Source organism: Triturus cristatus, chromosome 3_2, assembly GCF_964204655.1.
Source record: "Triturus cristatus chromosome 3_2, aTriCri1.1, whole genome shotgun sequence".
NCBI lineage: Eukaryota > Metazoa > Chordata > Amphibia > Caudata > Salamandridae > Triturus > Triturus cristatus.
The window spans coordinates 666545014-666572964 of record NC_140584.1 but is presented as its reverse complement, the minus strand read 5'-3'; the positions used below and the strand labels follow the sequence as shown (position 1 = coordinate 666572964).

Below are 27951 nucleotides of genomic sequence, written 5' to 3'. Positions count from 1 at the left end.
ACAATCACAACCCTCGAACCAACCAATATCTCTACACACCACACTATAACCATAAGCACAGATCTTCCTCTCCCAGTACCACACTGCCACCCTCAACACTATATTAGCACCCCAAAGAAACACAACTTCCACACACTTACAACTAGTTGGAAAAAGAGGGTCTGGATTTTGGGAGGAGGATCAGTGGATTTTAAAAAAGGATGTTCATGTGCTTTGCCCGGGGTGTACATCCGTGCTGCATCTCCAAATATCTACTCATGGCTAATTACCAACATTTTCCTGCTAAAAAGCATTAGTGAAACCAATTGGCAAAACCAGTAGGTCCACACTGCCAGACAAAAGATGAAACGTATTGACTTTGACAGTGCCTGTTATTTATTGGGAGTTGTAGAGCAAGAAATAGCGGAGACGTGCACATAGAGTATTTTGAAGATGAGGGAGGTCTTTAATTTGGGTCTTTTTGTATGAGGCATAAAACCTTGAAGGCACCCAAGGGATCCCTGCACTTCGAAATATGAACGAAATCAACATGAAAGTTGTCAAAGTGAAATACAATGATGAACAAGACTAGTGCAATCTGGTGCGTCCAAAAAGGCTAACATCTTGTATAATAATTGTACTTGAAATGTGTCAGAGAATAGCAAATTTAGAGAAAGATGGAAGCCGACAATTGTTACATTTCATCATCTAAAGCTGAAAGCAAGTGACAGAAAATAGCATTGCAAGAAATAAAATGATTGCATGATTTGGGGATTCTGCATTTTGTGAAGTTCAATGTTCATAATATCTGTTGATTAAATCATTTTCTTTACACGATTCCATGTGAACTTAAAAAAATGTTTTACCAAAGAAAAAAGTAGTTGAAAATACTGTTTTACAGGGTTCTAAATACCTCAATCCTTTGGTTTGCTTTTTCAAGGTAACGAGACTTGCAGATAGTCGGAAGTACTCTGAATAAGTGTTTTTTCAACCAGAGCCACCAAGTAACCCCGGATCCCCACTGATCTCTTCCAGGTAAGGAAGACATTGATTCGGACTTCCGGTCACCAAGCAATACCACTCCAGTACACTGCCTTCCCGGCCCCCTCCTTCCCCAGAAGTATAAAGCAGAATGGTTCTTACCCAACATGAAGAGAATCTCCACCAGAATGTCGCTTACGCTGGGCGGGCTGCGCGAGGCGGTGTTGTTCTCATCACGAGCGATGCTGAAGCAGACGTTGTACGGGACAGTGACAGCGACGTAGAATGTGGCCAGCAGGATGAGCCAATCCCAGCCAGCTTTGAAGGTGCCATAGTGCAGCAGAATGAAGCGGGACTTTTGGATGGCTGCTACTTTGTACTCGGGGATGGCTGGCTTCTCCCCAAACACATTCTGAAGGGAAAAAAACCGAGAGTTCCATCAACCAGTGAAACTGAAGGAAAAGATCATGTGTAAACACAGACTGGAGGATGGAGAGGGGGTGAGGGTGGATATTTTTCTTTATTTCTGGACATTGTGTCTGTTACACCTTGACCTTCTCTGGTCACATCTCCTTCCATCATCTGAAAAATCCAAATATCAAGTACTCAAGAGGCACTGAACCCTCATTTTCAGTTTTGAAAGGGCAATTTTCCTTTTGTTTTTTTTGTTTAAAATGTATTTATTGAGATATAACACCAACAGGACACAGTATGCATTCTGGTATCCCACAGTGTGGGAAGCAATAGAAGGAAGAACTGAACAACCCCAACAGCATCACCCCCCGAGAGAGCCCACCCCTCCTCCCAACCCTCCACCCTCCCCCCCATCGCTGGAACCGCACACTCTAGTTGAGCTGTGTCTTGCCTCCCCTCCCCATCGCTGGAATCCCACACTCTAGGTAAGCTGTGAATTGGGGCCTTCTGCACCCGACCAGTAAGGCACAGCAACTTCAAGTATTTCGGGCAGGTGATTTAGTTAAACTCAGAAGATAGCACTGATAAAAAGGGTCCCCAGAGGACTGGGAATGATGCACGTTTGTCAACTAGTGAAATGGAAATCCTTTCCATGCCCAGGATATGCCACATGCGATGCAGCCAGTCCCTGTGTGAGGGAAGGCGGCTGGTTCCCCAATGTGTGAGCATGTTTTGAAGAGATGCTCCCAAGGCTAGAGCTATTTGATGGCCCCTACGTGATTTGAGAGGGAACTTGATAGCGTTTGGTAAAAAAAGCCAGAAGGACGTATGCAGGGAACCAGGGCAGTTCCTTCTCGAAATGGGTATCTATATCCCCTAGGACCTGTTCCCAGTAGGGCTTCGACTGAGGGCAGTCCCATAGTACGTGGGTCAGGGTACCCGGTAGGCCACAACCGCGCCAACACAAGGGATCTTTAAGTGGGTTGCACTTGTGGAGACGAGCAGGAGTATAGTACCAGTACGTTGCTATTTTGGTAGCTGTCTCCACACTGAGCACATTGCGCGCAGAGTGTTTGACCCTGTAGTAAATGTCCTGCCATTCGTGCTGGGTGAGTGTTCGCTCTAAGTCAAGTTCCCATCTCTTTTGGCTCGGCATCTTGTGAGCTGGTGGGGACTGTCTGATTAGGCAGTATAGCTGTGATATTAGATGTGCGTCGTCAGTTTTTGATAGTAGCTACTTTTCAAATGCGGTTAGGCGACGCTGCACTAGGGAGTGGATCTACGGGTGCATGACCCAGTGCCATATTTGTTGGTAGTGAAATAGTTCTGTCTCCAGGAGTCCCTGCTCGCTGCTAAAGACTTTGAAAGAAAGCGGGACTTCTTTGTCAAAGAAGTGCCCGATTGATCTACACACCTCCCCGTCCATCGTGTGAAGGCTTTTTCGTTCAACCCCGAAGAGAAGGAACTGTTAGCGACAATAGGAGTCAGGGGGGATGGGAAGGTGGTGAGGTTCATTTTGACCGCAATCTTGTCCCAACTTTTCAGAGGAGCCCGTGTTACATACGTGAGATTGAGGTTCTTAGGTCTGGTCGTCTTTGTCAGGAAGGGTATTTGCCACAGTGACCGCCCTGCTAGCGCCCTGTCCTTATCTGGCCACCCACTAATAATCCTGCAGATTTGGGATCCCTAGCTCCCCTCCCCCGGTGGCAAAGAACTTAAGTCGCGCTGCAGTCTGGGCCTCTTGCCCGCCCAGAATTAGGATTCTAGCTCTTGCTGGAGTGTGCGTAGCATGCCCAGAGGAGTCTCCAGGGGTAGGGCCTGGGAAAGGAACAAGATCTTTGGCAGTATATACATCTTGATGGACACTAACCGACCCAGCCAAGATAACATGTGTGGTCTCCAACAGCGTAAGTCCCGGGTATGGATGTGGAAAGTTGGATCCTCAGATAGGGAATCACCACCGTAGCCCACTGTATAGGAAGCACACGTTTTAAGGAGCTAAGTGTGGGAGGTTTCTAGGTGAGATTTAGAGCCTCTGATTTGTGGACATTGATTTTGAATCCTGCTGCTTGGGAGAAGTGTCCCAGTTCCTCCAGAACAGCCGGCACTGAGATCCGGGCGTTCCCTAGTGTCACTCTGATGTCTTCCGCATGTATACTGAGTCTGTGTGACCCCCCCCCCCCCCCAAAGTGAATGCCAGAGACAAGCGGGTTATCCCGAATACGCTGCGCCATAGGCTCCATGTATAGGGCAAAAAGCAAAGGGGAGAGGGGGCAGCCCTGCCTGGTCCCTCTCTGTATGTGAAACAGAGAGGAGGTGTATTTGTTAACTTGAACGGTGGCTATAGGGTTCGTATATCCACTGAAAACCCAGGCGATGAATCTCTCTGGAAAGCCAAAGTGCTGCAATGTCACCTGTAGATATGACAAGTTCACCCTGCCGAATGCTTTCTCGGCGTCCATGGACAGGTGCAGGCGTTCTGTGTCAAAACACTGTGCTTTGTCAATTAGATGAAGCATGCGTTTTGTGCTGTCCGCGCATTGACGACCAGGCACAAAACCCGACTGATCTGGGTCTATCAGCCCGGGCAGCAGTGGCGACATTCGAGAAGCCAGAACCCCTGTAAAAAGCTTAAAATCAACATTGAGGAGGGAGATGGGCCTATACCAGGTGCATTGGCGCTTATCTTTCCCGTCTTTGGGGATGACAATCACCGATGCCCCCAGCATCGACTTGGGAAGAGCGGAGGATGTCCCGACAGCGTTGTACACTCTAGTGAGGATGAGAGCCAGTATAGGACAGAATGTTTTGTAGAACGCTGCGGTGAAGCCGTTCGGCCCAGGGGATTTTAGAGGTTTAGGCCTCGCGATAGCTGAGATTACCTCCCTGATCCTTTTGGGGCTGCAATCTCCGCCGCCTGCTCAGAGGTGACTTTTGAGGTGGGGAATCCATGAAGATATTGTGCTTGGACCTGCGAGGAGAGTTCTTGCGTGGTGTAGAGGTCCGCATAAAAGTGGCTAAAAGTTTCGGCAATGCTCTGATCATTAATCATCTTCTCTCCACTGGGGGCGATCACGGAATCAATAGTGGATGCCTCTCTCTGTGCTCGTAGCCTGTGAGCTAATGGTCTCCCTGCCCTGTCTCTCCCAGTGTAAAAATTGTGGCGGAGTCCAAGTGCAGCACATTCTGCTCTGTCTAGATTAAGCGCAGCCAACTGTGAGTGCGTCCCTTCCAGTTGTCTCCAGACCCTCGGGTCCCCGTCCTTTGGTGAGTACGCTCCAGCTCCTGCGTCTGCTGCGTCAGAAGTTCTCTTTTTTCCCTACGCAGCTTGTCTGAGGCCGTGATCACAATTAATTCTCCCCTCACCACTGCCTTTAGAGCGTCCCAGAGAGTGGCTATCTGTGTTTCAGGAGTGTCATTCACTGCCAAGTATTCATGTAGTGCCTTTGAGAACTGCTGAACCACTTCCGGCCTATGCAGAACCGTGTCGCGAAGACACCAATTGCGGGGAGCAGCGTGACCCAGTTGCAGTGAAGGAGCCAGGATGATTGCCGAGTGGTCCGACAGGGTACGCGGTTGAATATCTATTTGCGTGGTATGAGGTATCAGGCTCGCTGTGCCCAAAAAGTAATCGATTCTTGCGTATGTTTTGTGGGAGTGTGACTACAAAGAGTATTCACATGAGGTTGGATGGGCCTCCCTCCACATGTCAGCCAGTCCCGCTGCGTAAATATCGCCTTCTCCTCATCAGAGAAGGCCCCCTGTCTGCCCGTATCTCTGGGCCGATCTATCTAAGATGCTGTCGAACACTATATTTAAGTCCCCACCCAGGAGGATTGTACGATCAGGGGAGGTGCTCACTTCCTGCACTACAGTCATCAAGAATTTCTCCTGACCCTCGTTGGGAGCGTACACTGACCCTAACGTGAGTGTCTGTGATCCAATATTTAGGAAGGTGGAATCTGACTGCATGGTTACCCCCACTTTTTGCCTGGTGTTTTGCTGGTTTTTGACTTAGTTTCACTGGTATCAGGGCCCCAGTCTATCTGCTTTTGCCCTAAAATGGTTGTTCATGTACTTTAGGTACACTCAAGATTGGATTCTGGTGTATCCTGATCAGTCCCTAGTATATGGTATACTATGTACCCAGTGCATTGGTACCCCAGAGGCCTCTTAGGGGCTGCAGCATGTATTATGCCACCCCTGGGAGGCCATTCAAAATGACACAACAGGTCTGCTACAGCAGCCTGTGTAAGGTGGTGCATGCACCCCTTACTTAGATATAGGTTCACTATATCATTCCTTACCACTGCACATATAAACCTATCATTCACCCCTATGGCAGGCCTTATCAATCCTGAAGGCAGGGTACTGGGTTTTATGTGAAAGGGTGCCCATGCATGAGCAGAGCCCCTTTGCAGCCTTCGGAACCTCTATTTCGGGGTTGTTTGTGATGCAGCCAAACCATATATACTTAAGTGCATTATAGCCTCCCGGTAAATACTAACTTTAAAACGGCTGTATGGAAACATCTTGTGTTTGGTGTCAAACACCTTGGAATCATACCTCCACACCAGTACCTGGTGTGGGAGGTATGATTCCACCCTACTAGAGGGAGAAATAGGACAACACCGGTACACCCGGTACCAGCTTTTCAGACCCTGGCATCACAAAATGGATGCTGCCAGCCACAGAAACGAGTCTGCCCTCCTGCTGCTGGACGAAACTCCGGCAGAGGACGGCTGGACAATAGGTTTCCTGTCACAGGGAGGTGTGACCACCTCCCAGACAGGCTTTAGTGTATTGGGGCTTGGTGGGTGCACTCAGAGTGCTTTGATATCTGCACTGGGAGCACATTTGGTGTCCCTGTGCAAAGTCCAGCTCAAACCGGTTGCAGGGGCTATCAGCCCCTGCTCTGGCGCGAAACTGGACAAAGGACTTGGGTGCAGCCACCCCTCTGTCATGACCCTTCCATAGGTGGGTCCCCAGAGTTTGTCCCACCCCTTCCTTGGGTATAAAGTAGGAACCCCTGGCTACAGGACTTTGGATTCACCTGGACGAACCTCTGCTACAGAAACCAAGTACTTTGACTATCTAAACTACGCTGGATGACTGAAGAATGTCCCTTGGAGTAAAGGAGTTACCTCCCTGCAAGGCAGGCAACTGAAACGCATCTGACCGGTTTGCATCTACGCAGCTCCTGAAGGACTCTGAAGATTTTTGCAACACAGGAGGTGGGTTCCCGTGGTCTCTGAGGTTGATCCATGCTCTCAGCAATTCTGAGATTCACATCCCTCATGGGGACCGTGCAAGCCGAAACCCTGGGCACCGTGTACATTTGCAGCAGCATATGCTTTTTGGAAACCCCTGAGGCTGTGCTTTGGGCTACTTGTAGTCCAGACCCCAAGCAGTGTTTCCACTGAAGATTACCGGCCTACACTCCACGAGTGTTCCGTGGGCTGATATTTTGTGATTCCTCTCGAGGTTCCTTCGCGATCCCTGGTCCTTCAACCTGTGGGTCCCTGAGAAGGGAACTTTAACTTTCAGTGGGCTTTCTTGGTTGCTCCAGACGTGCCCTGACTCTCCATTGCTTGGGGAGTCCCCACGACCTTGCTGGTCCTCACCGAAGCATCTTTTCTCGTGGGTTGCAGTTGCCAAGGCTTGTTGGTCTCCAATCCGGACACTGACTCCCCAGCACTTGACATCCTTCGTGGGACAGCTCGCCTACAGACTTTGGTTGTCACCGATATCTCCTGGTCCCCGTGGCTGCAGAGTCAAGCTTCACCTCAACTCACCTGAAACACCCGACATTGGTGGGCATCCGTCTATCGCGCCCCTGGTCACTGTGAAGTGACCCAGACTCTGTCCCCTCTGCTTTCAGGTTTTTCTCAACTCCGATCCAGGCTTGGATCACCCCGGACACTTTTTCATCTTCCCGGCAGCAGCCCTTCTTCGCATCATGCCATTGAAATCAACAAGTGTTTCCGACACACTTGACCCCGATGCACCCGGCTCTCCTGGGATAAGTAACACGGGTACCTCGGTACTCTCAAGGGTGCTAGCCTTAGAACCTTCTATGTTCCAAAGGGTTTGCTTAAAGTCCTCTCCTAAGTGTCCTTAATCTTTAAAATTCCAACAGCGACTTTCCCATAGGATTGTACGGAGCTCGCAATTGTGTTCTCACACTGCACGCGTCCCCTGTGTCACTACCTTGGGTGGCTCCTTGGGTTCCCAGCGATTCTACGTGCTATAGGCACTGTATCTAGCCAAGTTGTGGTTGTTATTCCACTTTCTTAGTATATGGTTTGGTCTCCCCCTGGAGCCCACTGTGTCTTGTGCTATTTACTGTCTTTCTAGTGCTTAAATATTGTGTATCTTGTGCTCTAATCTCATAAAGAGGTTAGTAGAGAGTGTTTAGTAATAAATACATATATTTTATATATACCTTGTGTGGTTCTCCTTTCATTTGGTCATTCAGGAGGTTATAATCTGGTAAACCAAGCTGCTTTACACTCCTTCGAGACTTAGCCTGAAGGCTGCTCTCAATAGCTACCACTAGGTTAGCTTTCAATAAAGGTTGTCTTTAACCTAATCATCAATAAGGGTCATTTGGACTGGTGCAAGGTGCCCACTATAACTAGTGGACAGCATATACCAGGCCAACTTCTCACACAATAGAAAAGGAGTAAGCTAGGAACCGCCCTTTTAGCTCAGCTCATCTGAGTCCTATCTTCCCGTGGAACGTATTCGATAATAGGATGGCCACTCCAGCTGTCTTTGTGGAAAGAGAGGAAATAAGCTGATGTAGGAAGGCACGCGTGCGCGGTCTATGTACATCCCCTGCAAGGAGATGAGTCTCTTGCAGTAGGCAAATGTGGGTGCCCGAACGCTGTACATACGACAGTATGGCCCGGCGTTTGGTGGGGTTGTTCAACACTTTTTCATTCAAGGTTAAGATCTTAAGGGGTCAGGCCATCCCATTAAACCTGGGGAAAAAGCTGTGACCCTGCGGTGGGATGCCTCATGGTGTTGATTAGAAGCCAACATTTTGTTTCGGTCAGTCTAAATTCTGGATATCTTGGAGCAAGAGGTGCAAGAGTGTAGGGAGGGGGTCCCCAAACTAAGTAACAACCCCAACAAAATACAACAGGTAAACAATCTACCCTGTCTCCTAGGGGGTCAACATCTTTCCGCACATTTCTGATTTACTGCGCTATCTCCGTCTTCATCTGCTTGAGATCATCCCTAAGTGAAGCGAATAGGGTCTCTTTGAATGTGCGAGTGAGTGAGGCCTCCATTTCCCCAGTTTCCGTTGATTCTGTTATTTACACGGTGTTTGTAGCTGGTGGCTTGAGTAGCATGTTCTTGACTGTTCTATCTTTCTTCCCCTCCTTGGCAGCCGCCATTGTCAGCTTACTGGGGCCGCAGTGTCACCCCCCATCTGCAAATGTTACAATCGCGTCTCTCCTCGCTGCTCCGCTTGAGGGTGGGCCGGTATTCCTGTGCTTGTGGGGTTTGCTCCGCGCCTGGAAGACCTGAGCAGGTCAGCAATTAACCGTTCTCTGCCAACAAAGGCTTCGACCAGGGGACCATGCAGGGCCGCACCGCGGCCACTTGATAGCTGCGGCCCTGTTGTGTGGGAGGGCCTGACGGCACGGCACCACAGCTCAACCCTTCTCAAGACGGTCCACTCTCCCTCCCGGCAACAGCCCTCATAGGCAAGATTTTAGGCTGCTAGGTCCTGCAGTGCCACTAGCCCCAGCCGTCTTGTTCCCCTGGCTAGTAAGCTGTCTGTTCACACCCAAGGCCTCCAGGGGTGAAGTGCATGCGGGTGAGGTGTTGTAGTGCTCCTGGTGCGTCTGGCTGGGGAGTGGGATCAGCAGCTCCTCTCCTAGTCCAAGCGGGTGCTCTCCTCACTGTAGTGTTGCCCAAGCCGGGCCTGACCATTGTTACGTCCATTTGGAGGCCCCCTGGCCGCTCCTTTTGCTCTCCCAGGAGCCCCTGGTCATCGGCACAGCCCTTGGAACCCGCAAACAACGCCTGGAAGGCTGGTATACCTCCCCGAGGTGTGCAAGTGAGGCCCCCTGCTGCCCGCGCCCATCCTCTGCGGCCATGGCCAACGTGCCCCCCCCCCCCGGAGCCGTTCGCAGTCACCGGCACCCCCCGTCACAAGCCGCACGGTGGAAGAAGTGGGTGGAATGACTGGAGAACTACTTTGTGGCGCGGAAGTCGCGGCTGAGCGGCGGCGTGCCATGCTGTTACACCTAGGAGGAGAGGCGATCCACGACATCTCGAAAGACGTAACCGAGGGTGGCCCGCCCAGAACATACACCACGTTGCGCGACGGTATCACGACGTACTTTGAACCTTTCGCTAGCGCTGACTATGAACGATTCCTGCTCCGCCAGACCCGCCAGCTCCCGGAGGAGTCGGTGGACGTCTTTTACGCAAGATTGAAGAAGCTAGCCAGCACGTGCACTCTCCCCGATGCTGACGATGAGATCCGCGCCCAATTCATCCAGGGCTGCGCGTCCTCGAAGCTACGCGATAGGGTATTGGAGGCGGACAACATGCCCATGCGAGACATCGTCGCACTAGGGCGATCAAAGGAGCTATCCAAGGCCAGAGCCGCGCACATGGAGCCAAAGCTGGCGGTCGCAATCAAGACAAAGCCGGTGTGCGCCCTCAAGACCGATGCCACCGAAAACCGCATGAAGCAACCCCGGCGAAGAAACCCGAGACCGGCTCAGCCCTCCCCCGGCCGCGCCTGCGCATGGTGTGGAGGAGCGACGCCCCACAGAAGAGCATGCCCGGCACAAGGCAAGATCTGCAGCGCATGTGGAAAAGCCAACCATTTCGCAAGTGTGTGTCTGTCGGCACTGAAGAAGCAGCAGAGTGGCCCTCCCAGAAGGATAAGACAGCTAGAGCCGCTGCCCAGCACCTCTACCAGCAGTGACATGGACGACGATGAAGCGGACGCGGCCTCCGTCCATGTTGTGCGGGTGCTTAACACCCTAGCAGCTACACCTCCGCAGAACCCATGTGCACAGTCAACGTGCAGGACCAAGCCGTAGCGGCCTTGATCGACACAGGCGCGTCAATCAACCTGATGGCTGCCAGCGTGTACCGGACACTAGAGAACGCACCGACACTCCATCCCACGAGAGTGCAAGTGTACGCCTATGGCACCAGTCGCCCACTACGCCTGTGCGGGATGTTCAGGACGGATCTGTCCCACGACGCCATTCGCCTACAAACCAAAATCTATGTGTCGCAAGAAGGATCAGGGTTCCTGCTTGGTTGCAGAACAGCCCAAGACCTCGGGATGATCCACTTTGCACTCACAGTCCAAGCCCGCAACCTTGACCATCTAGTACTGGAACACGCGTCACTATTTGAAGGGATCGGCTGTCTGAAGGGACCCGCCTTCCACCTCCACATAGACAAATCAGTCGCCCCAGTGGCCCTCCGGCACCGACGCATTGCGTTCCACCTACGACCCAAGGTTGAAGCGGAACTGCGGGTACTCGAGCGGGCTGGAATCATCGAAAGGGTAAGCGGGCCCACTCCATGGGTGTCGCCCATCGTGGTAGCCAAGAAGCCTAAGCAGCCAGACGCCGTGCGGATCTGCGTAGACATGTGCATCCCCAACCTCGCTATCAAGCGTGAGCGCCACCTGACACCGACCATAGACGACATAGTCGGAGAGTTGTCTGGCTCAAAGTGGTTCTCGAAGATGGACCTGAGTTCGGGGTACCACCAAATTCCCCTACACCCGGACTCCCGCCCAATTACCACCTTCTCCACTCACGCAGGCCTCTGGCGGTACACCCGGCTCAATTTTGGGATATCGAGTGCAGCGGAGGTGTTTCAAAACATTATCCAGAACGTCCTGCAAGGGCTAGACAGCGTCTTAAATGTCAGTGACGACATTTTGGTCCACGCACCAACCCTGGACGAACACCTCCGACGCCTCTGAGCAGTGTTTACCCGGCTTCAAGAGCGAGGTTTGACCCTCCACAGGGAAAAGTGCGACTTCCTACGTAAGGACATTAGCTTTTTTGGCTACAGATTCTCCGACCAGGGAATAGGCCCGGACCCAGAAAAGGTCAAAGACATCCACGCAGCCCCCGCGCCTACGTCGGTGACAGCAGTTCGCAGCTTTCTTGGGATGGTCACCTACTGCGGGAGGTTCATCAAGGACCTGTCCGACCTCACCGGCCCCCTCCGGGACCTCACAAAAGCCACTGCCACCTGGGAGTGGGGTCCGGAACAGCAAGAGTCATTCCAGAAGACCAAGGCGGCGCTCTGAGCTGACACGACACTAGCCTACTTCGATCCCCGAAACGAGTCACAACTCGTGGTGGACACCAGCCCGACAGGCCTAGGGACCGTGCTAACTCAGCAACAAACATGCGGAGAATGGGCCCCCGTCGCATATGCAAGCAGAACCCTCACACCGACAGAACAGCGGTACTCGCAGATCGAAAGGGAGGCCATCGCCATCCTGTGGGGGTGCCGGCACTTCCACATCTATCTGTATGGGCACCCTTTTGTGGTAATCACAGGTCACAAACCCCTCGTCCCGCTGTTCCAAGGCTCCTCATCACGTCCTCCTCCTCGGATTGAAAAGTGGGTGCTCCAGCTCCAGGAATTCCAGTTCACTGTAGAGTATTGACCAGGCACCCGAAATCCAGCCGATTTCTTGTCAAGACACGCCCGCCCGGCTACCGACTCAGAATCTGCAGAAGCCGCGGCCACGGAAGAGTATGTCAGGATAATCGTAGAAAGATCAAGCCCTCTGCCAATCTAACTGGAGGAAGTGGCGCGAGCCACCAAAGACGACGACTGCCTGCAGATCGCCATCCAAGCCGTCACGTCGGGCAATTGGAAGCCACTCCAAAGCCCGTCATCTTTCCGCACGCCTGGTGCCCAAGCAACACTGAAGGCGCTTCACCAAGTCCGGAACGAACTGTCCGTGTCTCCGGAAGGATGCCTCCTGAGAGGCCCCCGCCTGGTGCTACCTAGCGGTCTCACCCATCAGGCAGCCCTCCTGGCGCATGGCGCGCACCAAGGCATTGTAAAGTAAAAAAAACGCCTTTGGAGCAAACTCTGGTTCCCAGGCCTTGATAAAGTGGTGGAAAACACCGTCCAGCGATGTCCTGTGTGTTTGGCGAGCAACCTACCCAACCCTCCAGCGCCAGTGATCACCGAGGAAGGCCCGACGTCTCTATGGGTGCGAGCCAGTGCAGATTTCGGCAGTCTCCCCGGGGGAAAATACATGTTTGTTGTGATAGATGCCTTCTCACGGTATCCCGAGGTGGAGATCCTGTCCTCGACTGCCGCAGCCGAAGTAATCCCCAAACTGGAGAAAATAATTGCCACCCATGGCCTCATTGGGGAACTGCGCACGGACAATGGTCCACCCTTCAACGGTGCCGAGCTAGCCGAGTACCTGCAGTTCCACCGTGTCAAGCACCGACGCATAACCCCGAGGTGGCCTCAAGATAACGGGGAAGTCGAGATGCTAATGAGGACTCTGAACAAGACTATTCAGATCGCACTAGCGGATGGCCAGGGCCTGGAGCTAGCCCTCTACCAATTCCTGCACGAATACAGGCTGACGCCCCACTGCACCACAGGAATTCCTCCAAGCCGCCTCTGTTTTGGCAGGGCAGTCACGGACACTATCCCACACCACCCCACGTGGGCGTCATCACCGAACCCGCCTAACCGATCCATGGAACAGAGAACAAAGACCAATCGCGAAGCGTCCCGGAAGAGGAGAGCCGCCGATAGCCCAATCCAAATTGGTGACCGGGTGCTAGTGAAAGACCGCCATCCGGGGGGAAAGTTCCGCCTGCCATTCGAGCTAGATCCTTGGACTGTCACAAACGTCAACGGCACCCTGATCATGGCGGTCAGGGACGGAGAAGAGGTCACAAGAAATGTATCGTTCTTTAAGAAGGTCCCAAATGAAGTCGAGGAAGATTTTCCCGAGCCAGGAGACTACCGCCCAGCGTCATCCCCAGGCCCTCGGGAAGCCACAGAAGAAGAGACCCCACGCAGAACAGGGAATACAGGGAACGACTTGGCCACGCAAGCCCACTGAGATGTGGTGCCACAAGGAACACAAAGCCGCCCAGGCATGCCTGAGACAGACTGTTCTGAGGACATGTTTCAAACCCCGCCAGACGGACGCAGCCAGAGCAAGTACTATCTACGCCCATGTCCGCAGCCATCCCAGAGGTACCGAGACTTTGTGGCCCACTGTCGACTGCTGAAGTTAGAGTGGGCTGTACCTCCGCCAAGACCAAGTAAGACTGTTCTTTTGTTTTGTTCATGAAACTCACAGAGACTGAGTTTTGAGACTTTTAAGATGTTCTGCCGCTATGGGTGGTGTTTGTTTGGTTTTTGCATTTCCGGGTAAAGGAGGAATGTAGTGTTGCCCAAGCCGGACCTGACCATTGTTACGGGGGTGCCAGGTGATGTTAAGATAACCTCCCCCTGGGCGTGTGTACCGTGGACACGCCCTACGTCCCCACGGGAGGCACGCCCGTAATCCAATAAAGAGCCCGGGGCGCTGGGCGTGGGCAGGCATTAAGCTGGCCTCCACAATACAGCACGTGTGGATATTTCTAGGCCCAAGGCCCGCCACTACACTCACCCCCCCCTCGGGCTGCTCCAGGTCCTTAAATGATCAGGGTAGAGCCCCCGTGTATTGCTGGGTGCGCCGCCCGCCCAACTCTTGCGAGCCGAGTGTGGCCTATGGAGGCCTGCCGAGCCACACGGGGTGGTCCGCTGCCTCTGCCCTCACTTGTTGGCTGCCCTGACCGGCCGGCTCCTTTGCGTGCTCTCCACACCCTGATCTGGCCCTGCCCCGGGCCGGTGAACAGCGCCACTGTATAGGCCCTCCGGCCTGGCTTCCCACGCAAACCCCGCCTGGAGCCGCTCGCTCACCTTGTTCGGCCAATGCGGGCCTCTATCGCTTATCCGGCGGCTAGGGGGCTCCACAGGCGTTCTCCTCTTCACTGGATCCTCATAGCTCATTGTCTCAGAGGCCGCAGGCTTCTCGCTCTCAGGCCCCGCGCTCTCCTACTCCCCTCAACAGGAGCGTCCCGGAGGGATCGGGCGGGTCTGACATCACGCTTCGTCATGTGACGGTGTCCGCTGTATCCGGATTTTTGGCTCTGGGGTCCCACACTGGTGCTGGCAGTCCATCTTCCGCTCAACACTCAGGGAGACGAACCCCTCCTTTACGGCACAGCTGCACCACACAGCCTTGCTAGGCCCCACTAGGGCCGCAGCTCAGCTGCTCCTCCTCGGCTACCACGTGGCACGAGGGACTCCAGGTGCCACTTGTAGCCTCTGATCAGCTCCTCACGTTTTCCCGCCGCAGCCCCGAGCTATGGGACTGATGTTGCGGGTCTTCTGCACAAGGCTTAAGCCAGGCCGGGTATCGAACAGGAGCGACGAGCAGGCACGTCCTACTCGGTCACCATCTTGGCCATGCCCTTTTCTTATTGTTTTTAGTGAGCATTAAACAGTTTTGCATCTTGAAGCACAGATTTAGCTTTTTAGAGGTAAATAGTTTTATGTTTGCCCTCTATTCACATACAGAGAGCGTCAGCTACTTTAAAGTGCTAGCGTCAGATATCTTGGCATGCTAGCTCTCAAATAGTATTTGCATGGAACATTAACATAGTGCACACCACAAACTGAATTGTCACTTAGCACTTTAACAAGAGGTGTGTGTATTACCCAGCAGAATGGCACTTTTTCTAACGCTCAGAGAGGTGACACCGGGTCACTCTGCACGTTACTTTCAGCTATTTCACTAGATATGGATTTCTAGCCAGTATGGATTTCTGCATTATCTCTTACACATAAGCTGTCAACAAACATATTATAGTCAGACTCATCAAAGGATACATCTTTAAAAGCAGGTCTTGGGTTGGTGCACAAATCTGTGACATCAGGACAGTCATGTTCAACCTCTCCCACATCAATTTAATTTTCAGACAATTGTAGAAGTTTATAGGAAATCATCAGAAAATCCAAAGCCTGATTTGTGTACATCTATGGGGGGTGAGTGGGGGGAATAAAGCTTCTTAATATTAAATACAAAACTTTACAGGAGCGACAGTAAAATATATTGCGAGGTAAAACTAAATGACCACCTTCAGAAAAGGAGACATATCTAGTGAAGGGGTCCAATAAAGCTGAAGCGGATTAATTTATTTGCTTGCTGTCTATTGGTGTGTTTATCAATAATTGGTGGCAATTTGTTTAGTCACAGTTCGACTGAGAGGGTCTATGGCACCCGCTGAGTTTCCTAAGATGAAGGCCCAATTACAGTTAAAGAAAGCATTTTCTCAACAGTGACACAAAACTCACAGCATGGCATAGATTAGTTTGGCAAGATTTATCGTGATGTCTCGGTCAGCGATGTTAACATCAGGATTTCTTAGGGACATATCAACAAGCAGGCGATAAAAAATTATCACCGCTTTTGCGGCCGTTTTCGCCCGAAAAGCGGCGATAATCTTATCGCCTAATTAGCAAGGTCACGCTAACGCGTGAAACCTTGCTTTAGCGTCAGGATTCGTAACGCCCAGCTTTGCATCTCTAATGAGATGCAAAGTGGGCGTTCCTGACCTCGCATGACAGGAGAAATGTCGCTAAGCGACATTTCTCCTATCAGCAAGCCTAACGCTATGAAGCATAGCGTCAGGAAAAGTAGCGATAACCCCTGTTATCGCTACTTTCCTTACGCCTGCTTCAGGACTGACTTAGCCATGATATCCTATGGAAGGAGGATATCATGGCTAAGTTTGTGAGTCCCTATCAACTAGCTAACGTGAGATTATCGCTGGGTTTCCAGCGATAATCTCACGCTAGCCAGTTAGCGCTAGGATTTTTATCGCTGATGAGATAAGCGTTGCTAATAGCACGCTATCTCAGCGATAAAAATCGGCGCTAGCCGGCGATAATTATCCGAGCGCTAAGTGCGCTCAGCGATAATTATCGCTGGTTGTTGTTGATATGCCCCTTAGAGAGCAACGGATTTGGTTGAGATGCGTGTTTTTGCTGTAGTTGCGTGAGAATGGTTGAAATTCGCGTTTTTGCTGTAGTTGCGAGTAAGGACACAGTTGTGATCCTGATGTTTGGGTGCAGAAGGAATATTTCTCAGTAATCACGAGAGGCCTAGGCTGCGGGCTTCGTCGTGACTTTCTTTGAACAGCATTAAACTCACGTTTTTCCACATGCCATCAGCACGCAGTGTCACTGTGCAACTTCCGCAGACCGGAAGCTCGGCAGTAAGCCAGCTCACCTGGAGGCAGGTGCCCGTGGTTACCGGCGACCCCCTGTCATTACACAGGGCACTTACCAGAGGGTCGATAACAGGCCCCTCTCCGAGAAAGACACGCCATCGACGCCGCTTTAGCGAGCTCTACGTCTAATTACGCCTTGTAATAACACCTGGCCCTGCTCACCTTCCTTCGATTCCATTTCATAACCTGTTGTTTTCCTCCTGAAAGCTGCTCAGATTGCAGCTGTCCCCGGCACTTGTCCTTTACAAGGAGATCAGTGTCACCGCCCCGAGGGACTGATGACAGGCGACTGAAGGGATCGCGGCAGCCCGAAGCAGCGGGATAACCCCTGCCTCGTCAAAGCCGCTCGCAGCCTGCCCTTCAGCCTGTTCCACTGGACGGGCACGGCGGTCCCGTTTTGTTACCTAACCCCTGAGGCAGGATAGTCACTGCCGTGGGCTACGCTGGTAGTTAACGCCCTTTAACAACGGACATAGCCCAAGGCAGGACGGCGAGGATACGCCATGCACTGACAGAAGACTACTAAAGAACTAAGGGACAGCTAAAGAAAACAGTGGGACATTGAAGGAGACTCCATTGTCGGCTGCTCCATTGTCGGCTGCCTAGCACTCAATGGTCTTCAAGGCACTGCAAACATTCTAATGTTCTAAATAAGCAATATTATCTGGGTGTTGGTAGTTCATTACTAGGGTGGAGACACATGGCCCGTATCTTTGGACAATATTGCTATTTTAAGTCAGACCCTTATATTTTTGGGTGACATTCACAATATTTCTTGTTAGTTGATGTACTTTTCATGGTACTATTTAGGTGGAAGGTTACAAGAAGCATCCCTGTTTGATTTTTTTCGTGTGATAGGTCACCACTATTATAGTCCTGTACACGTGTAATGTAGTGAATGCCTAGTGTGAAGATCGCAAAAGGAGAATTGTGGAAGGAAGAAAACAGATTTTAGTCACAATATAAAATATTTATTGGTGGTGCCATACTAATTTTAGGAATTGTAGTGACTTCTGATTTCAACTTGTAAACATGCTAATCCTCTGCTATGATTTGAGGGAAAAACAGTTTTTGCTGATAATTTTCTCGTGGAAATTATGGCCATGGCCCCAGATGTTAAAATTAGCTCTCTTTTTCTATAAATGCACAAATATCGTCCTCATCCGTGACAATAGATGCGCTGAGGGAAATGTTCATCAACAGCAGCAGAAGTCTGTCAATGACTTCCTAATGCTCTACTGCAGCTTCACCTAAGAGTTCTAATGCACAACTAGAGTGCAAATATTCTATATTGATTACAAAAGTGGGGTGCACCTCAACAACATGCTGCTTGAACAGGAACTGTTGCATTTAATTCCTTTCCTATGGAGCAGTCTTGAGTAAATGAGCATTGAGTGGTTACTGCAGAAACCAACCAGCTGTTTAAAAACACATGAGGCAAAGTATCAGTTTTTAGGCATTTAAAGAACACACATATTTTAAAAGGGCTAAATATAGTTAATGAGAGATCACTTTCTAAGTGCAGGCATCCATTTGTCAATTCTGTTTTCTGTAGTTCTACTGCTTAATATCACCTTATTTTTAAAAACACAATATTTTGGTTGCGACAGATGATTTTTAATCCTGCATTAACATCCATGGGGTCCAAGTTTTAGAGATGCACAACGCACTTAGCAAAAAGAGCTCAGATTTAAAGTGAATAGATTTCTACTACTGAGACACTCTGAAATCCTTTTTAGTCATTTTGGGTCCCTTTCACAAAGAAACATATACTCATGTATATTTGCTCTCGTGTATATTTACTACTATGCTTAGGTGTAACTCTACACACTGTGCTATTCACCATTTCCCAGTCTATAATATAGTTCGGTGTGGCCTTACATGTCTCTACCCCCTCAAATCGGGGGGGGGGGGGGGGGAAGGTGAGGGGGAAAGCAGCCTGCAACAAAAGTTACAAGTGTGCAGTTACTACAAGTAACTTTGCATACATAAGTGGCGATTTCCGAGTGGGAAAGAGTAGGGGAAATTATGAAAGTTTATTATCCTACATACAAAATTATACAAAAACATTAAGGGAAAATATAAATTGGAATGAATTAAAAATATTTATTTTCACCTAGATCTAACAAAATAAAATGTTACAGCAAATTAACTCATCAAATTAAATGTCTAATAAATAATTCATGTTAATATTTTAATTTATAAATAATGTATTTATTATATAGTAAGATTTTTCAAAAGTTATGTGTTGAATTAATTTGAATTATTTATAATTCAAAAATTGAATTTACTTTTTAAATATTAAGTTTTTAAGTTTATTATAATGGAAAACAATAAATTAATCACATATATATATATATATATATATATATATATATATATATATATATATATATATTCATTCACATATTCTTCTTGCAAAAGCTGGACAAAAGTGTGCACTCCAGACAAGGTATGCAATTCACAATTCTTTATTGCAGCACATCCGTTACTGATGGGTTTCGGCTGGTCCCAGCCTTTCTCAAAGTATAAAAGACTCACAAGCCTGTGAGAGCTTTAAACATCATCATCATGGATATAAACAAGATACACTCAAAAGCAATTTGTATTTTTCCTTTTTTCAATGGGAATATATATATATATATATATATATTCATGTAATAAAGAATCAAAGGTTATAGGGACATTGTAGTTGTAATTTTAAAAAAGCAGTAGTTCACTGAAAAAAAATAAGGTTACAGGGATGTTATAGTTAAGCTCAGATTTCACTCGTACAAAACCATAGATATTCAGCGGTTGTAGTTACCTGAGGTAACTATAACTTACACCCCCGCAATGCACTGCTTATGACCTCACATATTACAATACTCATGACATGGTCAGTGACATCACTGATGATATCTCAAATGATATCATCAAGTGAGTGTAAGTGTTTTGTAAGAATTGCTATGAGTGTTAAACATATATACTAAGCTACTACAAAAGTTTAATTAGTATTCTAGGTGTACTACTAATGAGTGATACTATTTTTAATATATAATATGTGAGTGGCAGTTAGTATCGGTGTGTGAGTGGGTGCCTGAGTGCCTGTATGGGTGAGTGAGTGGGTGAGTGAGTGGCTGTATGGGTGTATAAATAGGTGTGTGAGCAGCTGTGTGGGTGACAACGTGGCTGTGTGAGTCACTGTATTGGTGAGTGAGTGGGTGTGTCAGTGGCTGTATGGATGAGTGAGTGGATGTGTGAATGGCTGTATGAGTGAGTGACTGACTGTGTAAGTGGTTGTCTGGGTGAATGAATGACTGGTTAAGTGAGTTGGTGTGTGAGTGACTGTATTGTAGATTAAATGGCTGTGTGCCTAGATGTATGGGTGAGAGCGGATATGTGAGTGCTTGTATGGATGTGTGAATGGGTAGTAAGTGGTTGTGAGGGTGAGTGTGAGAGCTTGCATGGGGTAGTGAATTGCTGTGGTAAGAAGCTATATGGGTGACTGGGTGGGTATGTGAGTGGCTGTATGGGTGAATAAGCAGGTGTGAGAGTAGCTGTATGGGTGAGTGAGTGGCTGTATAAGTGAGTGAGTGTGTGTGTGAGTGAGTAGCTTTATGGATGTGCAAGCAGTTGTGTTGAGTACTTGTATGAGTCTGTGAAAGGATATGTGAGAGGTTGCATGGGCGTGTGAGTGGGTGTATGAGAAGTTGTATAGGGGTGTGAGTGCTTCTGTGGATGATGTCATCCATGATGTCACTGACCATATCACTGACCATTTCTTGAGAACTGTAATGTGTGAGGTCATAAGAAGTACATTGCGGGGCCACAAGTTATAGTTAGCTCTTGTAACTTTAACTTCTGAATTTCTATGGTTTTGCATGAGTGAAATCTGAGCCTAACTATAACCTGTGGATTTTTTAAGGTAATTTCTTAGTTTTTTAAAATTCTATTTCCTAAATATAACGTCCCTTTAACCTTTGTGTGTTTAAGTTAATTTCTATGGTTTTTTAACTAGTAGTCGAGTTTGCAGAACGTTGAAAAAAAGGGGAGTGGGCCTCCAACCAGCTCTCAGCAATCCCGCTATGTGGGACTTACTTGAGATAACAGGAGGGGTTCTGGGCCCCCAAGGACCCTCAGGATCCAAGAGCACTTCATCCCCAAACCAGTAGTGCGACATGAGTCGTGTTTGCATAGTGGTGGATAAAGGGGGCTGGGCCTCTGACCAGCTCTCAGCAATCCTGCTGTGTGGGACTTACTGAAGGTAACAGGAGGGATTCCTTGCACCCATGGACCCTCAGCATCCAAGGGGATTTCATCCCCCAACCAGTAGAGCACCAGGAGGAGCATTTGCAGTGTGGTGGACAAAGGGGGCATGGCCTCTGAAGACCTCTCAGCAATTCCGCTATGTGGAGGTAACAGGAGGGATTGTTGGACCTTTAGCAGCCTCACAAGCCAAGGGGACTCCATCCTCCAATATGGTGTGCCCCAGGAGGCCCCTTAGCAGAGTGGTTGAGAAAGGGGGAGGGGCATCCAAGGACTTCCCCCAGGCTTTTTAGTTTTTATTTTGTTTTATTAGGGAAAGGGGACCGTATGGCCCCCCTTCTCTGGGCCAATTTCGACCCCAAGGACCCATCCACTGGGGTCAGGCCTTACTGCAATGGTGGAGGGGGCTACACAGCCCCCCTCTCCATGCTGATTTTGGCTCCGGGTACCCCATCCCCCAGGGCCTGCCTTTTATTTTATATATAATTATTTAGGGAGTGGAACCCTAAATAATAATCTTGGCCAGTGGTTCCCATTGCCTGGGGCCTGCCCTTTTACAAATAGAGAAGGGAGGCCATGCAGCCACCCTCCATGACTTGATTTCTGCCCTGCTAAACATGCAGCTCCCTGTTTCTGAAAGCAATTCTGCTCTGCTTCCAGCAAGCAAGAGCATTTTTGGAAGCTCTCACATGCTGGAAATGGAGCATTTTCTGTCACTTGGTGGGAGCCACAGGAACCAGCTATGTCTTGGAAGTGGGCACCCCAGGACATCGTAGAAGCCGGCCCAGGGGGAAGGTGACCCCCAGTCCATCTATGGCTTCAGGAGGGGGCCGTGCAGCCCTCCTCCTTTGTTGTTCGTAGGGCCTGCCCTGGGGAGGAGGCAGTCTCTGGGATAGAGAACTGCCCAAGATGGGGGGTCGCACGGTCCCTCTCCCATTAAAAAAATATATAGGATGGTCCTGTGGAGGTGGTGATCCCCGGGGCTGAAGAGGGATCTCTGAGGCCCCTGCCATTACATATTGAATATGTCCCAGAAGGTGCTGCTCCCTGGACTTGGGTGGGGGGGCACACGAGACACCCTGATTTAATTTTGGAATATGGCCCAGGTTGGTGGTGGTCTCTGAGGCCCAGGGGGGATCTGAGAGCCCCCTATAACAGTTCATAAGCCCCCGGGAGGGGGCGGTTCCCAGGGCGCTGCGGGTCCGTTAGACCCCCCTTAGTTATCAATAAGCCAAGGAGAGGTTGTGGTCCCTGCCCCCCATATCTTTATAAGTTTTACATATGCATACCCCTGGGATCTGGCCCACCCGGGTGCTAAACAATACCGAAGCACAGGAGCCCATGATTCTGTTTTTTTTACATTTTTCTACTGGAGACAAAGTTCCAGCGAGCCTCCAGCTGATATTTTTTTTTAATTTGTTTTTTGCCCTGACAGAGTCCCTCTGGGACCCCCAAAGAGACCTAGGGGGTCAGGGTATTCCTACACTGCCCCCTTCTCTTTATTTTACTTTTTTCCGGAACTTGGCTCAAGCGGAGTCTCAAGACGGCTGCCAACACTCCCTGGTTTGAAGTGTATACAGCACCCTCATTGTCAGAGAAGTAAGATCGAATGAGGGAGAAAAGCCTTTGCTGACTCTCTGGGCATTTATAGGCAAGCACTCTCATATGCCATTGGGCAGGAGGCAGGGGAGTCCCCACCAGGTCAAGACCTAACCGAACCAGCAGTGGTCAGCAAGACCCCATTCTACGATATTACAGCTTGTGACATGTGGGAGCAGGCTGCCATGGATAAGGAAGTAGTCAATATGGAACTGGGTCCCGTCAGGGGTCAACATCTTCCTGTGTCAGCCACTTCAGGGAGAGAATATACATAAAAATGGAGGAGGCATACCTGGGGGGGGATGAAATTGAGAGCTCTTGTACCCATATAAAAGTGCAACAGGGGAGCCTTCAAGGCGGCAGCAATCTGGGGTATCAGACATCATCATAAGTTGCCCAACAGAAAAAAAAATCTGTAAAATGTCATAATGTGCAAGATCAAAGAAAAGGACATGATCAGCCTGCCTTGTCACTGCCCGCTCCTCCAACCGGTTCCTTCAGGTGGGATCTTGGCTTGTCTCTGTTCCTGTCTCTGTAAAGTGTCGCCACCACCTGATACAGGCCAGCACAAACTAACTCTCCCCAGAGGGAACTCCAGTTCTCTGTGATTGTAGCTGGCATTGTGGAGGATTCTACTGTGGGTGCTAGCCCGCCGGGTGGATGGAATTATCTGTATCATTGCACGCCAAATCCGTTGGGCATTCCTCCAGCGTATTCAGGATTAGTATCTGTTCCCCCAGGTCCAGAAATTCCTGCATGCGTCTATCAATGGTCACCATCATCCTCCCTGGAGACAACAGTCCATTTTTAAGGTGTCTTCTTCTCATCGGGCACGGAACACCAGGAATCTCCTCCCTCTAGCGTTGGTCATCATGGACTAATCTGCAGAGAAGGAAGTCCCTGCTGCCATCTATGAGGAGTGGGCCATCGCTTACCTAGCCACTGAGAGAATGGTTGGTTTGTGTGCTGGTGCCTGAGCACACAAGTAGTCATAGGGTGCTGGGTGTTGGCAGAGGAGGCATGGAATGACTGAACCTGGTGTGCACTGGCTAGACCAATAGGGCTTCCTCGCATGAAGGCCAGAAGGTCACAGCTGCACACTGCAGGAGGCGAAAGGTATAGAAGCCCTCAAGAGATTAGTGGGAATTCCATCCTGGGACTAAGCTGTTGCGACTGAAGTTGTTTGTGAACCCTGTACCACCAGGTGGTGATCCAGGGTGGGCCAGCCCTGAGGTCAAACTAGCAGTAACTGGTGGGGGGTCACAGGGAAATCCTCATAAGCACTGGTAGATGCTGGTAAATAACTGTAGAAGGCCGGGCTTCAGGCCAAGTGGCAACCCAGCCAAGCATGGGTAAGCGTTGGGACTGACCATCACAGTCTGATGGGGACCAGTTGAAGCCTCACAATAGTCAGGCTGAGCAGGCCAACTGGGCAGCACTGGCTAGGCCTCCAAGGATGCCATTGCAGGGCTGAGGGAGGCACCCGATGTGGGGGCAAAGAAGGGCATCCAGAATGTGGTTCCACTGCTGCCCGGTAGTATATTCAGCACACCACCCAGTGCATGGATGGAGTCAGACTGCTTGGCTGAAATGCAAATGGTCGGTGACTCATCTTTGCCATATGCGGCTATTCGCCTGGTCTCTGCTAGCCACCCTGGCAAGCCTGTGCAACCATCTCAATGTCACCAATGTGGGGACTGATTGCTGTTGCTGCTGCATAGAGGCATGTGGCACCTCTGGGGGTGCTCAAGCCCTGTGTTGACCGTGATCTCTATGGGATGCTTCACAGTAGCCAGGCAGGGTGGTTGATTTGGCAACAAAGGCTAGGCCCCCTAGGGGCTGGGAAGAGGCATCCAGTTTGTGGCCACTCTACCACCTGGACGAAGATGCAGTGCACTGCTGAGTGCGTGGGGAGGGTTGGGCTGCTCAGCTGCTGTAGAGCAGAAGAGTCAGTGACTCACAGCTTCTTTATGCAGCTGTCTGCCTGGTCTCAGTTGACCCGCCTGGGAGTAGGTGCAGCTGTCTGGATGCTGCAGAGGCGAGGACTGATCACTGCTGCTGAGACGAGGCACATGGGACCTCCAAGGGAGCTCAACCCCTACATCGTCTGCAACCTCTACAAAATAGTGCAGCGGGTCCCCAAGGGTGTCAGAAAAATGCCTGGAGGTCTGGTCTCGGCCAGGCCGGTTTGGGAAAGCAGGGGCTGCCACAGAGTAAAGGCAGGGACCGGCCATCTTGGACATCTCTAAGGTACGCCCAAGCTGCTTTTTTCAATTACAAAATTCCACCCTCATGGGACAGAATATTCTAATAAGCTTATTGCATGCCATAGCGAACTATACCAGCAATGAAGGCTCATTACCTTGCTTTGACCCTAGCCCAGGCTTATAACACTAAATTGATGGAGGTATTACCTGGGGGTATAAGGCTATATTAGAACTCTGTCATCTTCATAGGCACCCATTATAGAACAAGGTCTAGTAATGTTTGGATTGATGATGTAATTAAGATTGTCTCAGGAATTTGATATGAATAATCAGGGTGGACATACACTGTCTAGGAGGTAATCAAAATACAAAATGTTGGTAGTGTACACCTGTCTGATTCACAATAGCAGTTACAACATTTTTTGACACTTTGAATTTTATCAGGTAGGATTAATTAAGTTTATTAGTATTAACTCTGCTTTCCAAGATGACAAGTTTGATTAAGTTAAGAATGTTGGTTTTAATACTAGGGGCCTGTAGCAAATGGTTTTCACCCACTTAGTCCCTAGGAATATTTGCTTTTGACTACCTGGCTTTTAGACTTTTATTGTGAGTGAGTCTAACTACCTGACTCTCACTCACTGTAAATTCTTGGTAATTATACTGAGTGTGCTAACTGCCTTGTACAAGTTTTAAAATAAGCCTGCTGCTGCGCATCTAGGGCGAGAGGCTCGGGTGCTGTTTACATGTGAACACGCTTGTGCATGTATGTCTTGCACACCCCAGTATGTTACCACAGGTAGCATGTCACAGAAGGAACTCATTTTGGGGTTAAACATGCATCCAGAGTGAGAATTTACAGTCCACAACATCCCACATACACACATTATGGCACTTTGAGATTTGTCATATTTCCCTGGCTAAGATTCAGATTCTAGGCCTTTGCCTCCACTACTGGGCCAAGTTAATTATTCTGCTCCCTAGCGGAGGGATCAAAGGCCTCCCCACACAATAGAGCAATTAACAGTGCTTGACCGAGTTCCTGAGCTGATAAATAGCTTGTCACAATGCACTTGGGCTGGGAGAGCACAGGTCCGTGGAACAAAGGCGGAGTTCCAAGCATTGGTGGGTAAGGAGCAGCAGCTGTGTCAGCCAGAGGTGGAGCTGAGGATGTCAGGGGAGCTCCTCCCACAGGCAACTTAAAGTCTTTATATAGGATTGTCCCAGAATGTTGTGCAGAAGGCTTATGACTGGGTAAACTGATTAAGTGGCATGTTAGTATGGGCTAAAGGTGCCTGCATTTTAGAACTTTTCAGCCATCCGACTAAAAGCCAGAGAGACAGATGAGAAGACACTGGACCTAAGAGGGACAACGGCGATATGATCCCCTGGTGGGAGGAGAAGACAAGTGATGCCATGCAAGGAAGGACTTTGGGACTTTGAATTCAGCTGCCCCCAGGACTGGGATGGGTCTCTCCGGAGCTAGTGGTACAGGCCCCCTTATGCGCCCTGATGAAAAGTTAGCGAAATGGGCTTGCTGGGGAACCCTGGATGGTTCCCCTAGACCTCATGTGGAAAGGGTCTCCACTCACCTGACCCATAAGTGCCCTTCAAGATGCTAGAAGGCTCTGTGGCCTGGGAGTACAGCAGGGAGGGTGTTTTGCATGTTGGTTGCAGATGGACTATACAAGATGCCCCCACAAGCAGGTTAGGAGTATCGGGAGCCAGGCAGATAAATGGTCTGATGCAGGGAGCCAGAAAATCCAGCTCCTGATGAAAAGCACCCTTTTTAGATGCCAGAAAACGTTACAAAATGCTCTTGGTGACTAGTGATGGCCAATAGGAGCAAAACAAGCCCAGCATCAAGTGAATCGGCCCCACAGGGTCCCTAGATGTCCCCTTCCAAAGCTTACAACCAGCCAAAGTCCGAAATACATGGCTCTCTGCAACATTGTTAAAAGATTACGCTTGGGAGAGTCGACCCCTGGGTGTCACAGCAGTCCTCGTTGCAATTTTAAGTGTGGAGGGTGTGTGTGCCTTTGTTCGTTTCCCCCTCCCAGCACTTATTCCATGCCCCCAGAGGCCTCCATCTTTCTTGTGCCAGTGTAAACAATGCATTGCAGGAACTCTGTCCTCCAGGGTGCCAGAAGCGAAAATATGGGTGGGCACATTGCCAGCTCTCATGCCAGTGTCTGGAGGACAGCCACACTATCTCCCCATATCTCTCCCGTCTTAATTAATCATATGGTCAGGCATGGAGCACCACGTAAGCCCCAGAGATGGCTAGATAATGTGCGTTTGCCTACTATGGTGCCCCAGTGGGGGCATAGACATCACCAATGTTGGTCAATTGTACTTGTGGGCTGAGTGCAGCTGGCCCGAAGAAATTTTAAAAACAAAGAAGGTGCCCCAAGTCTCCCAAGAGATTGAATATATATCTGACCCGAGAGAAGTTTTGCATTTATTCCAAGCACTTCCTGACGTGGAGCATTTGTTCAGGGGTCCCCTTGTGATTGGTCCTATGACTACAGTGCCAGTATAATAACAGTAAAGAAATGTTCAGACCTTTTTCTTTAAGCGTAATTACTTTATTAAAAATGTGAATGTTGACAATGCACTGTTTTACATTGTAATGAACACTTCTGAATATATGATACAGTGCCCATCAGTTTTAGTCATGGTGCAACGTTAAATTGCGGTAAATGGCTGCTCTTACTAATGTGGTGACACCCTGACGAAGTCAGTAGACCTGCCTTACTTAATATGACACCCCCATATATTGTGATGTTGCATCTCGTATTGGATGGGGGAGCATCATGATTATGGGGTTCAAAATCCACCAGGAGTATACTGTGATATGAGGGTGTCACCAAACATATTTCTATTTAATTGATGTACATAGTTGTAATTTAATGTGTAGTATTTAGTGGGATGTTAAATAAAAGTACTTTTACTTTCCAGAAGAAAAAACACTGAGTGGAAAATGATTTATTATGTGTTGAGGAGCTCTCGCATAGGAATTGTGAAATCTTTGACTACGCAGATGATACTCAGCTGCTGGTGCAGCTAGAAGAAACAAAGGAGGCTCAGGAATCAGTGAGGAACTTGCTCAGATTCACGGTCAATTGGATGACCAACAACCTTTTGAAGGTGAATGCTGAGAAAACGGAGGTACTGGTGCTTACCAA

At 49.5% G+C, this 27951-nt stretch overlaps 1 protein-coding gene across 1 annotated transcript in view; it reads right to left on the bottom strand.

Moving 5' to 3' along the window:
• Nucleotides 1-27951, bottom strand: part of LOC146857923 (voltage-gated delayed rectifier potassium channel KCNH8-like) — a 1483167-nt gene that overhangs the window by 504072 nt on the left and 951144 nt on the right. The window contains exon 5 of the mRNA XM_085648652.1: nt 1123-1372. Within this exon, the coding sequence (XP_085504778.1) occupies nt 1123-1372 (250 nt within the window). The remainder of the gene's footprint in view (nt 1-1122; nt 1373-27951) is intronic.